The sequence below is a fragment of the Sprattus sprattus genome, assembly GCF_963457725.1.
Source record: "Sprattus sprattus genome assembly, chromosome: 9".
In the NCBI taxonomy this organism is placed as follows: Eukaryota; Metazoa; Chordata; class Actinopteri; order Clupeiformes; family Clupeidae; genus Sprattus; species Sprattus sprattus.
Window position 1 is genome coordinate 28136948 of NC_137928.1, and position 12204 is coordinate 28149151.

Below are 12204 nucleotides of genomic sequence, written 5' to 3' on the forward strand. Positions count from 1 at the left end.
GTGTGGACGCTTAACAGAGCAGTGAAATCACAGTACGTGTGGACGCTTCAACAGAGCAGTGAAATCACTGTATGTGTGGACGGATAAACAGAGCAGTGTAATAACTGTATGTGTGGATGCCTCAACAGAGCAGTGAAATCACTGTATGTGTGGACGCCTCTCAGAGCAGTGGAATCACTGTATGTGTGGACGCCTCAACATAGCAGTGAAATCACTGCATGTGTGGACGCTTAACAGAGCAGTGAAATCACTGTATGTGTGGACGCCTCAACATAGCAGTGAAATCACTGCATGTGTGGACGCTTAACAGAGCAGTGAAATCACTGTATGTGTGGACGCTTAACAGAGCAGTGAAATCACTGTATGTGTGGACGCTTCACAGAGCAGTGAAATCACTGTATGTGTGGACACCTCAAAAGAGCAGTAAAATCACTGTATATGTGGACGCTTAACAGAGCAGTGAAATCACTGTATGTGTGGAAGCCTCAACAGAGCAGTGAAATCACTGTATGTGTGGACGCTTAACAGAGCAGTGAAATCACTGTATGTGTGGACGGCTCTCAGAGCAGTGGAATCACTGTATGTCTGGATGCTTCACAGAGCAGTGAAATCACTGTATGTGTGGACGGCTCTCAGAGCAGTGGAATCACTGTATGTGTGGACGACTCTCAGAGCAGTGGAATCACTGTATGTGTGGACGCTTGACAGAGCAGTGAAATCACTGTATGTGTGGACGCCTCAACAGAGCAGTGGAATCACTGTATGTGTGGATGCCTCAATAGAGCAGTGAAATCACTGTATGTGTGGACGGCTCTCAGAGCAGTGGAATCACTGTATGTGTGGACGCCTCTCAGAGCAGTTCAATCACTGTATGTGTGGACGCCTCTCAGAGCAGTGGAATCACTGTATGTGTGGACGCCTCTCAGAGCAGTTCAATCACTGTATGTGTGGACGCCTCTCAGAGCAGTGGAATCACAGTATGTGTGGACGCTTCAACAGAGCAGTGGAATCACTGTATATGTGGACGCCTCAACAGAGCAGTGAAATCACTGTATGTGTGGAGGCTTGCACTTCCGCCTCACAGCAAGAAGGTCATGGGTTCGATTCCCACATGAGGCGCTGTTGGCTCTGGGGGGCAGGTCCTCCCCAGACCTTCAGTGCTTAAGGTGGGCTATCTCCCGGGCCTCTCTGTGTGGAGTTTGCATGTTCTCCCCGTGTTCACAAGGGTTTCTGCCGTATAGAACCCAAACACAAAAACATGCCAAAGAGCAGAAAGATCGATCTCCTCCGTCCCTGACCAAGATTGGACTGAACACTTGGCCTGGTCCCCGGGCGCCGTAAAAAGGCTGCCCACTGCTCCTGGAGCCCCTTGAGGATGGACAAGGACTTCAGGATGGGTTAAAAGCAGAAGGACAATTTCACCGGCGACCTCATCAGCATGTGTGTGTGTGTGTGTGTGTCGCCGCCAAAATGCATGTGTCTGGTGTTGTGGGTCCTGCTGTGTGACAATAAAAAACTGACTTTGACTGTATGTTTGGACGCCTTAACAGAGCGGTGAAATCACTGTATGTGTGGACATCTCTCAGAGCAGTGTACTTCACTCTAGTCCCTCAGGATGGTTGCAGCTCTCTGAATGGGCTTAGTGTATGGGTGTATGTGTTTGTATATATGCTAATATACGTCTCCTGTTCTTCAGGCATCCATAGTAGATGTCTGATTATGCATGAATCCACATACATAAAAGCACATGAGTCTGTGCTTTTGAGTGTACATACATATGTGTGTTTGTGTGTGACATGTGTTTATGCATGCATCTCTCAATACCATTAGGCACTCAGTACTGTAGAGATGTACATATATAGTTTGTGCTTGTGTACGTATCTACCTGTCTGTGTGTGTGTGTGTGTGCACGTGCTTTCATGTCTGTGTGTATGTCTGTGGGCATGCTTGCATTTGTGTGTGTGTATGTGTGTCTGTCGGTGTTTGTGTGTGTCTGTGTTTGTGTATCAGTGTGTGTGTGTATGTCTGTGTGTGTGTGTGTGTGTGTGTGTGTGTGTGTGCGCGTGTATTTGTGTGTGTATCTGTGTGTGTGTGTGTGTGTAGAAGAGGTTCCGCTAGAGAAAAATGTTGCCGGTCAAAATGAGGCCTAAATATTAGGATTGTTGTCAAATTCAGATTGTGTTTGCGGGACGGGATTTTTAAGAATATCCAATCAGAGAATTTGACCGGTGAGATATAATATTTTCGGACATTTACATTTTTTTCCGGTCAAAGTCCGGCAATTACCCGACAACAGAAACGCTGGTGTGTATATCTGTGTGTGTGTGTATGTCATACCTTGAGGCTCTCGGTGCTGTTGGTCTTGCTGCTGCTGCAGGGGCTGGCTGGGCGCTGGCTGTTGCTGAAGCAGAGGGCATCGAAGCACAGCACCCCCCCGACACAGTCGCCCAACAAACACACCTGGCCCACCACACCCAACACACACACAACTGATTTAGCCCCTACTCCATCAGAGCTCAATCAACAGCACAGCGACGGGAGTGAGAGAGGGAGTCGCCGCTAAAGCCTCCGCTCGATCACACAGTCAATAACGCACAGTTAATTGGGACTTAAAACAATAACAAAGGCATCCCACTTGCTAACTGAGCCTCTTACAGTGTTTGATGTGGGTGATGGTGTGTGCACAGGCTCCTTCAACATCTCCCAAACCACAAAGACCAAGCCGCTTTTAATGCTGTCGACTGCTAATGCTAGCCTTAACAATGCAGTCCTAGACATAAATACTCTCTCCTCAGAGTCGGATGGGGCTGATTAAATCACCAGTGCCTTATCACAGTGGCATGGAATTCCCAGTCTCTGGTATTAGTGTGCGCTTACCTGGCCGTTGAAGCCCTCGCCATCCGGGGACTGCAGGAAGCTGTGGTAGACCTGGTTGGCACGAGCGATGACTGTGGCCACGGCGTCCTGGTAGTGCGGGGCGGCGATGGCGAGGAGCGGGAGAGCGGCCAGAGGGAGGTGGTCCACACTGCTAGACACGCAGCTCTCGTCATAGCTGTACGGGTTCAAGCTGAGGGAGACATGATGAGGTGAAGGCTCCATTATTCATATTGTCATAGATAACAGGTGCAGATGTAGGGGTAGGGGTTCAGAGTGGGGAGACAGGGACAAGTCAAGATGTAATCAACTGTCAAACTGATTAGTGACACAGAGAGGAGTGGATAGGCCCTGTCATTATTAGTTATTGCTACATTCGTCCATAATCACTTACCACATGGATTGTCATATTGACTAGAGCTTGAAAAAGGACTTAAGGAGGAATTCATCTGTGATCAATTATCATACTGATTGACTGGCTGGCTTGCTGGCTGGCTGCAAACATGATTCATCAGTCATTCCAAAACACAATTATTAGATCAATGCCTATGTAGAATAGTGGCTCAGGTGCAGGATGTGGAAACAGTGGCTCAATTATTGGCCAAAATTCACCCTTCATTTGTGAGTAAAGGATTTTACAACCTATTTAAAGGTTTAGCTTTAGCATCAATATGTTCAGCTCCTATACAAATCCAACAGCATGACAAATAGAAAGACATGAAATATATATTTTCATCATTTATTTCTAGGACATTCGATACATACATTCACACTAATACCACTCGGGTGTAAAACCAGAACCAATTATCCTCCGTACAGTATTGGTGATGGGTCCCTGATAAGAGGTCACACTGGGGATTTAAAATGAGCCTGCTGTCGGACAGCCCTGTGGCGCAGGGCACTTGGCCAACAACTTCAAACAAGGAGGCATATTTAATTTCAACATCAATAAAGTGCCTTGGCGTACAAACACATGAATCAGACCATCTCGGTGGCCGTCAGCGTGACTTTTTGCCTCCTGTCAGGATGAGGCAGCTTGGCAGGCAGGCAGGCAGGCAGTGCGGAGCGGAGCTGTGTGGTGTTGTGCTGAGCTGAGTTGGCAGCGGCCCCAGAACTCTGACTCCTGTTTTTAGCCCCTGCTTGCTGGCACCAGTCCGCCTGCAGCAGCCACCAGCACAACCAGAGACCTGCAGCAGCCACCAGCACAACCAGAGACCTGCAGCAGCCACCAGCACAACCAGAGACCTGCAGCAGCCACCAGCACAACCAGACACCTGCAGCAGCCACCAGCACAACCAGACACCTGCAGCAGCCACCAGTACAGACCTGCCAGGTCTAGCGGGAGGGAGGATGCCAAGCCCCCTTTCAGGCTGGGTAGGAGAAGGATGATAAGGATGATTCTATATACAGTACATAGAGAGAGAGAGAGAGAGAGAGAGAGAGAGAGAGAGAGAGAGAGAGAGAGAGAGAGAGAGAGAGAGAGAGAGAGAGAGAGAGAGAGAGAGAGAGAGAGAGAGAGAGAGAGAGAGAGAGAGAGAGAGAGAGAGAGAGAGAGAGAGAGAGAGAGAGAGAGAGAGAGTGTGTGTGTGTGAGTGAGGAAGAAGTGAGGGACAAAGTGTGCAAGAGAAGCAACAGGAGTGACGTCTTTGAGCCATGGGTTTGTGTGGGAGTCAGGAGATATGGATGAGGTGTGTGTGTGTGTGTCTGTTTGTGTGTGTGTGACAGTGAGACACAGAAGCTGTGCATATGGATGAGTATGTCAGTAAGTTTATTTGTGTGTCTGTCTCCCTCACACACAGAGACAGAGAGAGAGAGAGTGAGAGATTACTGTATGTGCGTCTGTGTGTGTGTGTGTGTGTGTGTGTGTGTGCATGTAGAGGCAGTGGCGGTGCGTCAATACAGGGCGCTGGGGCGCCGCCCACCCTACAATTTTGAGATGAAAAAAAACTAAAAAAAACCCCGTCAAAAACCACTTAAATGTGACCAAATAGAATATATTGCCATTCGTTATCACTGAGAGAGAAGCCACGCCTCCCTGTGGGCGCCGGCCAAGTGGAAGTCTATGGGAGCCAAAAAAAGGGGCAGGAACATTTGAGCAAGGACAGCTTCTCATTGGCGGATGACAGTTCGAGCCATGGGCGCACTTCACTTGCGCCCCCAGCCAATGAAAGGGTTTCTTATATATCATGCTGACAGGACTGTCCAATCAGAGACCTTTTGTTATTCCCTCACATCAGATTTAAATATCACATATCTACGGAAGAATCATAGCCAGCAGAGCAGAAACTTTTAATCTGAGAGTATGGCGACTGAAAACTCAGTTGTATCTATTCGTGGAACACCTTTCAATCGACGATCAGATGTCGATAAGAAGAAACTAGAACACAGGGAACGTCCGGATTTAAAAATTTAACAGACAACCACTGATCGCGGGAGGACCTTTAGGCTACTTCTCCAGCCTGAATGCTAACCGCAGTTTATAGCGGGCTGTTCAGTGAGTAATGCGTTTTCAAGTTACAGTTTTTTGATAGTTGTTATTGGATAGTGTTGAGCACTGTGTGTGTTCTTGAAATAAAGCTTTGTTTTTTTTTAATATTGTACGAAAGACTCTGTTAGTAATGGTGTGACGTGTGTAGCTCCCTCATTTAAGATTAACAGTTATATCGATACATTTCATTCCAAGCCAATTCAGTGGCAGTAATAGTTAAGTTGTTAAACATACTGAGTGCCTAGTTTTCCAATCATCATTTTTTCAAATCCGATGTGAGGCATTGTGTGCGTACCTGATAAAAGTAAGTGTGTTTCATGAAGTTAGTAGTGGGATTACATTGCTATTAGCAGCGATTTGCGATTAGCATTATAAATAGCATAATAGTAGCCATTAGCATGTTCTCTTATAGGTGATCTTATATTGACTTATGTAATAAGGATGAGTTCATACAGCTCATACTGTAAATATAATACGAATGAGACCTATGTTGCTTAGTGTAATGTCCACTATTATATGTGTCTTAATAATATTGGTTATGTGTAATTGTTATAGTGTAACAATCATTCATATTGATGTAATCCAGTGCAGTGCGGATTGGTCCCTATTCCCATTGCAGACCACACCCATATGTACCATCTCATGTAGTGAAAGCAGAAATATGCAGTCTTTTAACCTCAGTAACAAATGGTTTACTCAAAACCTGTTTTCTTCTCATCGTGGAGTGCTATTTAAACCGCGCCGCCGAACTGCGCCCCCCCTCAAAAAAATGTCACCAGCCGCCACTGTGTAGAGGGAATGGGTGTGTGTGTGTGTGCATGTAAAGGAAATGGATGTGTAGGCCAGGTAGGGGGCAGGGAGCACAGCAATAACTCAGCCTGCGAGCGAGACATACTCCCCAGCAGTCGCCATGAGAACAAGCCGCCATTACCGAGTGGGGACGAGGAAGGCTGAGGTTCCCAGGTGAATTGATGATAAGTCGCGTGGTTAAGTCAAGCGTCGCCTTCTTCCACGCTTTTATTTTTGGATAAATAGCAGCTGAGGGGGACATGTTTGAGAGCAAGGACAAGATGGAAGGAGAGAGAGAGAGAGAGGGAGAGACAGACACAAAGTGGAAACACACATATGCTGGAGCAGCTGATACCGGCGATACCACTTCAATCCCACTGTTCTGCACACTGTTCTGTGGCTAAGGCCTCTTCTCAGTCTCCCTCAGTACACAGCCCCATATTACTCCCCAAAACGAATGGCCTATATGGCAAGAAATGAGCAGAAGAGGGTGGTGCTCATCAGACAGGCGTGTGCCAACGAAGTAGAGCCGTCCTGCACCTCCTCGTCTCTGTCTGGGCGCCTCCCTGGCCACAGATGGCACATCGAGCCCCCCTGCCAGAGCGCGGAGCGGCAGAGAGCCTGGCACTGTTCTGTAAGGGCGTACCCGGGGCAGAGTGGAGGGCAGCTCGCTCTCCTGTCCTCCTGTCATGTTAGCACCAGGTCCACCCACGCCCCAGCCAACCCTGCTAGCCCCCACCCCCACGGCGAGACACAGGGGCATTACCATAACGAGCCTCACCAACATGGCCCCCTGCTCAATTAAGCAATCCTCACGACAGGAGCAAGTTCAAGGAGCACACATGGGGCGCTGAAAACCCCTTGCCATTGTGCCTTGGTTATGTATCCCTGCAATCTAGGCTAATTCAGCCGGTGCATATGCAAACCAATGCCAGCTGCAGAAAGCTGTGGCACTAATTTGCCTTCGTCAGATAGACTCAAATTATACATCAGCAAACGGAAAGGTGGAGGGAAGCCATGCAAACAGATTGCACTGGAGAGCTGACAACAGGAGCGGGATTTAAAAAGGAACCTGAATCTTCACTTGTCTGACTCGCATCCAGCACTTCAGTGCTCAACTTCCCCAAGGCTGGCAGGACTGCCAATGGCCGTCTCCACATGGCAAAGATACAGTCAGAAAGCAGTGACAACTTACTGAGCATGATTTGGACCATCCAGTCTTTAGTAAATCCCATCACTGTGTCCACCATGTCCCATCTTGACACTCTAAGTTCCAGCACAGTCATCAAAACAACCCATCTCCAATTATATCCCAGTCTCATACAATTTCATTTTCGACACAAAAGGTTGTTTCACATCATTTAGCTTGATGCTCTTGGCGCGGAAGGAGCCGTATTAGCCAGTAATGGAAAGGAACAGCGGCATATCATGGGCTATTTATCTTTTCTCCTCATTAAGGAAGGCTGTGGCAGACAGCGGCAGATAGAGGCCACCGAGCTAATGAGGTGTCCCCAACAGCTGCAGTGCCCCTCCGTAAAAACACACACACACACACATAGTGGTGGCTCAGCCTGGGACTTTACCAAAGACACACACACAACGCCAGCCATTTTACCATTTAACCATTGTCCCAAGTGTTTACCTCACTATGGCACAAAACGGCACATTTTCACCATACGTCTCCCTTGCTGCCTTGGCGGTGTTGTTGACTCGGTGAGTCACCTGAACCAGACGGCGCTGCCGCTGTTCCCGCTGACCCCGTTGGCATCCATGTTCTCTTTAGAAATGTACACCGGTGAGTCAGCGGCTGGGGAGGCTGTCCCCAGAGTAGTAGCGAGGACTAAACTTTTTCAAATAGCTCCTTTTCCCACAGCAGATGCCGCGGCCAGATCTCGGTGGTGTTGCGGTCGCTGCTCACTTCCTGTGGGACAAGCGTTAACACTCGTCAGAGCTCAAAGAGGCACACATGCTGGAGTGTTCATGGGAGATGGAGTTTTGTAACACCTTTTGTTAGCCTGAGCCCTCCCCGAGCATTAACCATGCAAGCAGAACCGAAGCACTGAAAACATCTGCCGAGACGAGTTCCAGCAGGCAAGATATTGATCAGATTTGATTAATTCTTATTTGTATTCGACAAACGTCCAGAAATAGCTCTCCTCCACTGCTGTATTCCATCATATTTGTGCGAGCCCAGGGATAGAGAGGGAGAGCGAGAGGAGCCTGTCATTATAATAGGAAGCTCCCAACCTATTGGGTGTGACAGGCAGGTGATAAGGGCAAGGAATCAGATAAATCCCTCACTGCAGTCTCTCCAGGCCCACACAAGATGGCCCAACCTTGAGGACTCATCAATATCCCCTTCCCTCCCCCACCGCCGCTGCCCAGCCGGAACGGCACAGCCCAACACAGGGCAGATAAGCGACGCTCCAGATGAGGCTAAACTAATTGCTGCACTTGTGACTTAATGGTGGGTTTTACAGCACACATTTTGCCCTGGTCTAAATGTGTAGAAATGCTTTGGGCGCTGAGGGAGTGTGTGTGTGTGTGTGTGTGTGTGTGTGTGTGTGTGTGTGTGGTGCATCCCCTGTGTGAGCCTCCTGTGTGACCTTCACCGCAGGTCAGAGACCCCCTTTGACGTTACCCCTTCTGGAGACCTGGGAACGAACTCTCACCCTCTCTCCCCCTGTGACGTTACCCCTTCTGGAGACCTGGGAACGAACTCTCACGCTCTCCCCCTGTGACGTTACCCCTTCTGGAGACCTGGGAACGAACTCTCACTCTCTCCCCCTGTGACATTACCCCTTCTGTAGACCTGGGAACGAACTCTCACTCTCTCCCCCTGTGACGGTACTCCTTTCTGGAGACCTGGGAACAAACTCTCACACTCTCCCTGAGCATTGAGCATTGATTTGAGCATTGAGGAGCGCTCTCTCGGGCTTTGAGCAATAATTCATTACTGCTTCGATAGTCACGTAGGAGATCATTGCGCCCCTGTGGTGCGACTGTGAGCGGATCGCTCCGGAAGCCTTGGCTGTCAGACTCACTTATTGGATGTGCCATACCGCGCGGTGAAGGCGAAGCACGGCTGCACTTGCTTTCATTCCTTTCATCTACAGGTGTGCCTCTGTGAGCCATCACGTCAGCCTCTCATTATCAAACACTCTCTCACTCACACACACACTTTATACCTTGCCGCACGCCACAGCATCTTAACCCCCTGTGTCACCCAGGAAAGAAGGAGCACAGGGGAGAAACACTGAAGAGCTATTAACTTGGAGGACTACAAACAATGCATGAAACTGCTTTCACCCAGCGAGGAAGGGAGGGAGCGAAGGAGAGATAGAGGGAGGGAGGGAGTGGGCATCCTGTGAGGCTGCTGTGCTGTGGTCCTCCTGCAGTGGCCCTGTTTGCTGCGGGCGGCCGGCTGTCTTAGGTAGCCTGCGTCACGTCTCACTCCTCCACCCCTCGCTGGCTCTCACCGCCACAAGCTGGCCGACCACAGCAGATTAAATGTGCTGCTCCGTGCCGCCAATCTTCTCCTCCCTCCCCAATGCGTACTCCTTTAATGCTGCTGTTGTTGTTGTTATTGTTGTTGTCACTGTTGATTGGCATGCAAATAAACAGGGTCGCGACGCCGCTCTCCTGCCACTGAGTCTACAGAAGGCTGCTCTGTTTAAATTACATGGGAGCTGGAGAATATGTGCCACAGCATGATAATGTGGGCTTGTTTGAGTGTGTCCGCATGAGTGTGTGTGTGTGTGTGTGGGTGTGGGTGTGACAGAGTGTTTATGTGGACTAGTTTATCTGTGTTTATGTGTATGTGTCAGAGAAAGAGGGGGAGCTCTTGTGTGTGCATGCATGAGTTTTGGCCGTCAGTGAGCAGGGAATTGAGAGATGTGTCCGTAACTCAGCCCTGCTGTGCTCCCAAAGGATGTCTTTCTTTTCAAATTTCCATCATGGAGAGATTCAACAAGGCAGAAATGAGGACACAACATTTAGTTCTGCTAACCCTCCGATTTACAGTCCCTTTTTTGCTTTGCTTCTTTCTCTTTTTATTTCCCTCTCCACCCTTTACACCGATGCCTTCCAGCCAAAAGATCACAACATCTAATGAAATCAGCAAAGCACCTTATAATGATTGTAATGACTCATCAAAACCATCTCAAAATAGTGCATTTGATTGGCCAGACCTTGCACACACAGTCAGCCTCCATTTTAATTAGAGGGGTATTTGTGTGTGGAGGCCTGGTGCCGGGATAAAAGCCTGAGCCGCCAGCTTTCTCTCCTGCTGCATGGGGTCTGAAGCGGCCCACCGTCAAAGGGAACCGAGCAGCTCTTACGGGTCCCCTAAGCCTTCATTACCCGTGGTGATCAAAAGGAGATTCATACGCCGCACAAATCTGGGAGGTGTACGGAGACCAGTGCATCCGGTGCAGGTGTGCATGTGCTCGCTCCCGCATCGACCGGCCCTGGTAAGATATCTTCTTGACTGTTGTCCCCCTCCCACCCCCCCATAACCTTGTCAAGAGGCGCCATCACAGAAGAGACGGGGAGCGAAAGAGACGGTGCGGAGGTAGTTAGTTAGGTAAACACAGTGCTCCATCACTCTGTCTTTTCTGAGCCCCAGAGAAAGGCAGGAACAGCCAGGCAATTAATAGATTGCTTGTGAATCGATGCTCTTTCATGTCGGCCTGCCGGTAAAATGTCTACAGAGGTTTGCACTGTTTAAAAAAGACAATTAAAAATGAGAGGAGAACTGTAGCCATAAAGGTTATGAATTTCATATTCCGCTTGCTGTTGATAGGACGCTAAATGTCAGTGGCATGCTAATTAGCGCGGCGTCTTTCCGGCGGTGTGTTTGTTCTCTTCCTAAATGCTGAGGGCGATGCTCTCCTCTGTTTAACCTTCATCAGCGCTGCCACTGCGCCATCTCTGTCTGGCCAAGACATTTGACTCCGGCGGGAGGCCAGATCTTTTCTGCCATCTGCGGGCGGCCCACTAATGGCAGTCCCACTGATTAGCCTGAGTTAGTATGGATGCCAAACAGATGCACTTGTTCCAACCCGCTCACCATGTGCTCCTGAATCCCATGATACACACAGAAAGCACCCGGCTTTGAGTCTTAAATCAGACCACCTTTAGTAATATATAGGACAAGCTGTTAATGGCTGCTGAGAGCGAGGCATTCTTCTCCATCCAAACGCATCAATATGTCTATCTCAACAAGAATATATAGTGTCACCTTCTGTTACACATGCTCCTGAGGATATGGCCAGAAAGCAAACGTCTCTTTAGTATAACACACACACACACACACACACACACACACACACTATTAGTCTTCCCTCCATCACTCACTTGGAGACGAGAGAGAAGGCTTTGGCGCACACCGCTGGGCAGGGCACCATCTTGATGAGCACATGTTCTGCAGCTGCCTGGAAGTGGGCACTGGACACCTTCTCCAGCACAGATGCCAGCGTGCTCGCGTCGCCCGCCTTGGTGCCCGGGTCACCACCGGCCGTGTCCAGGATGTTCCCGCCGTGCACCAGCAAGATCAGAACCTCAGTCTTACACTTCCTCTGGGGGTTAGAGGAGAAGAGGTGAAGTCAGGATGAAACATCAAAGGTCAAGTGAGGGCAAGAGGAGTGCTTTTTCTATAGAGTTCTGTTTGTAGCACAAGGACAGAGCCCAGCTGTGAGAGACTGTTGAACTATAAGTACATACAGCAAGTCAATAAACAGTCCCACAGCCCATCTTTTAAAAACGATCTGTTTACAGTTAGCAAAACAGGACAGTTGGGATTACAAGCATCGAAATGTTAAAAACTGGTTGATAGGCATTTTGACCAGTATAGTTTACAAATTATTCACTAACTGTAAAGTATTTCAAACAGGCTATCCAAATTGGCATATGACATCTTAAGATATTTTCTCATCTGGTTTTATCAGCCTAGATGCACAGTACAATACTTCTCCTTAAACTGTGCACTTAGAGATAAGTACCATTCTGCTGCCACATGCAGAGGTAAATGGTTGGCCATGAGTGTGCTGTAG

The 12204-nt window shown here is 48.8% G+C and overlaps 1 protein-coding gene across 1 annotated transcript in view; it reads right to left on the bottom strand.

Moving 5' to 3' along the window:
• The window catches only part of LOC308370420 (membrane-associated phosphatidylinositol transfer protein 3-like), a gene marked incomplete at both ends in the record, with an annotated part of 106606 nt that overhangs the window by 59449 nt on the left and 34953 nt on the right, over nt 1–12204 (bottom strand). Inside the window, 3 exons of the mRNA XM_080845072.1 lie at nt 2338–2460; nt 2878–3067; nt 11510–11730. Of these exons, the coding sequence (XP_080701198.1) occupies nt 2338–2460; nt 2878–3067; nt 11510–11730 (534 nt within the window). The remainder of the gene's footprint in view (nt 1–2337; nt 2461–2877; nt 3068–11509; nt 11731–12204) is intronic.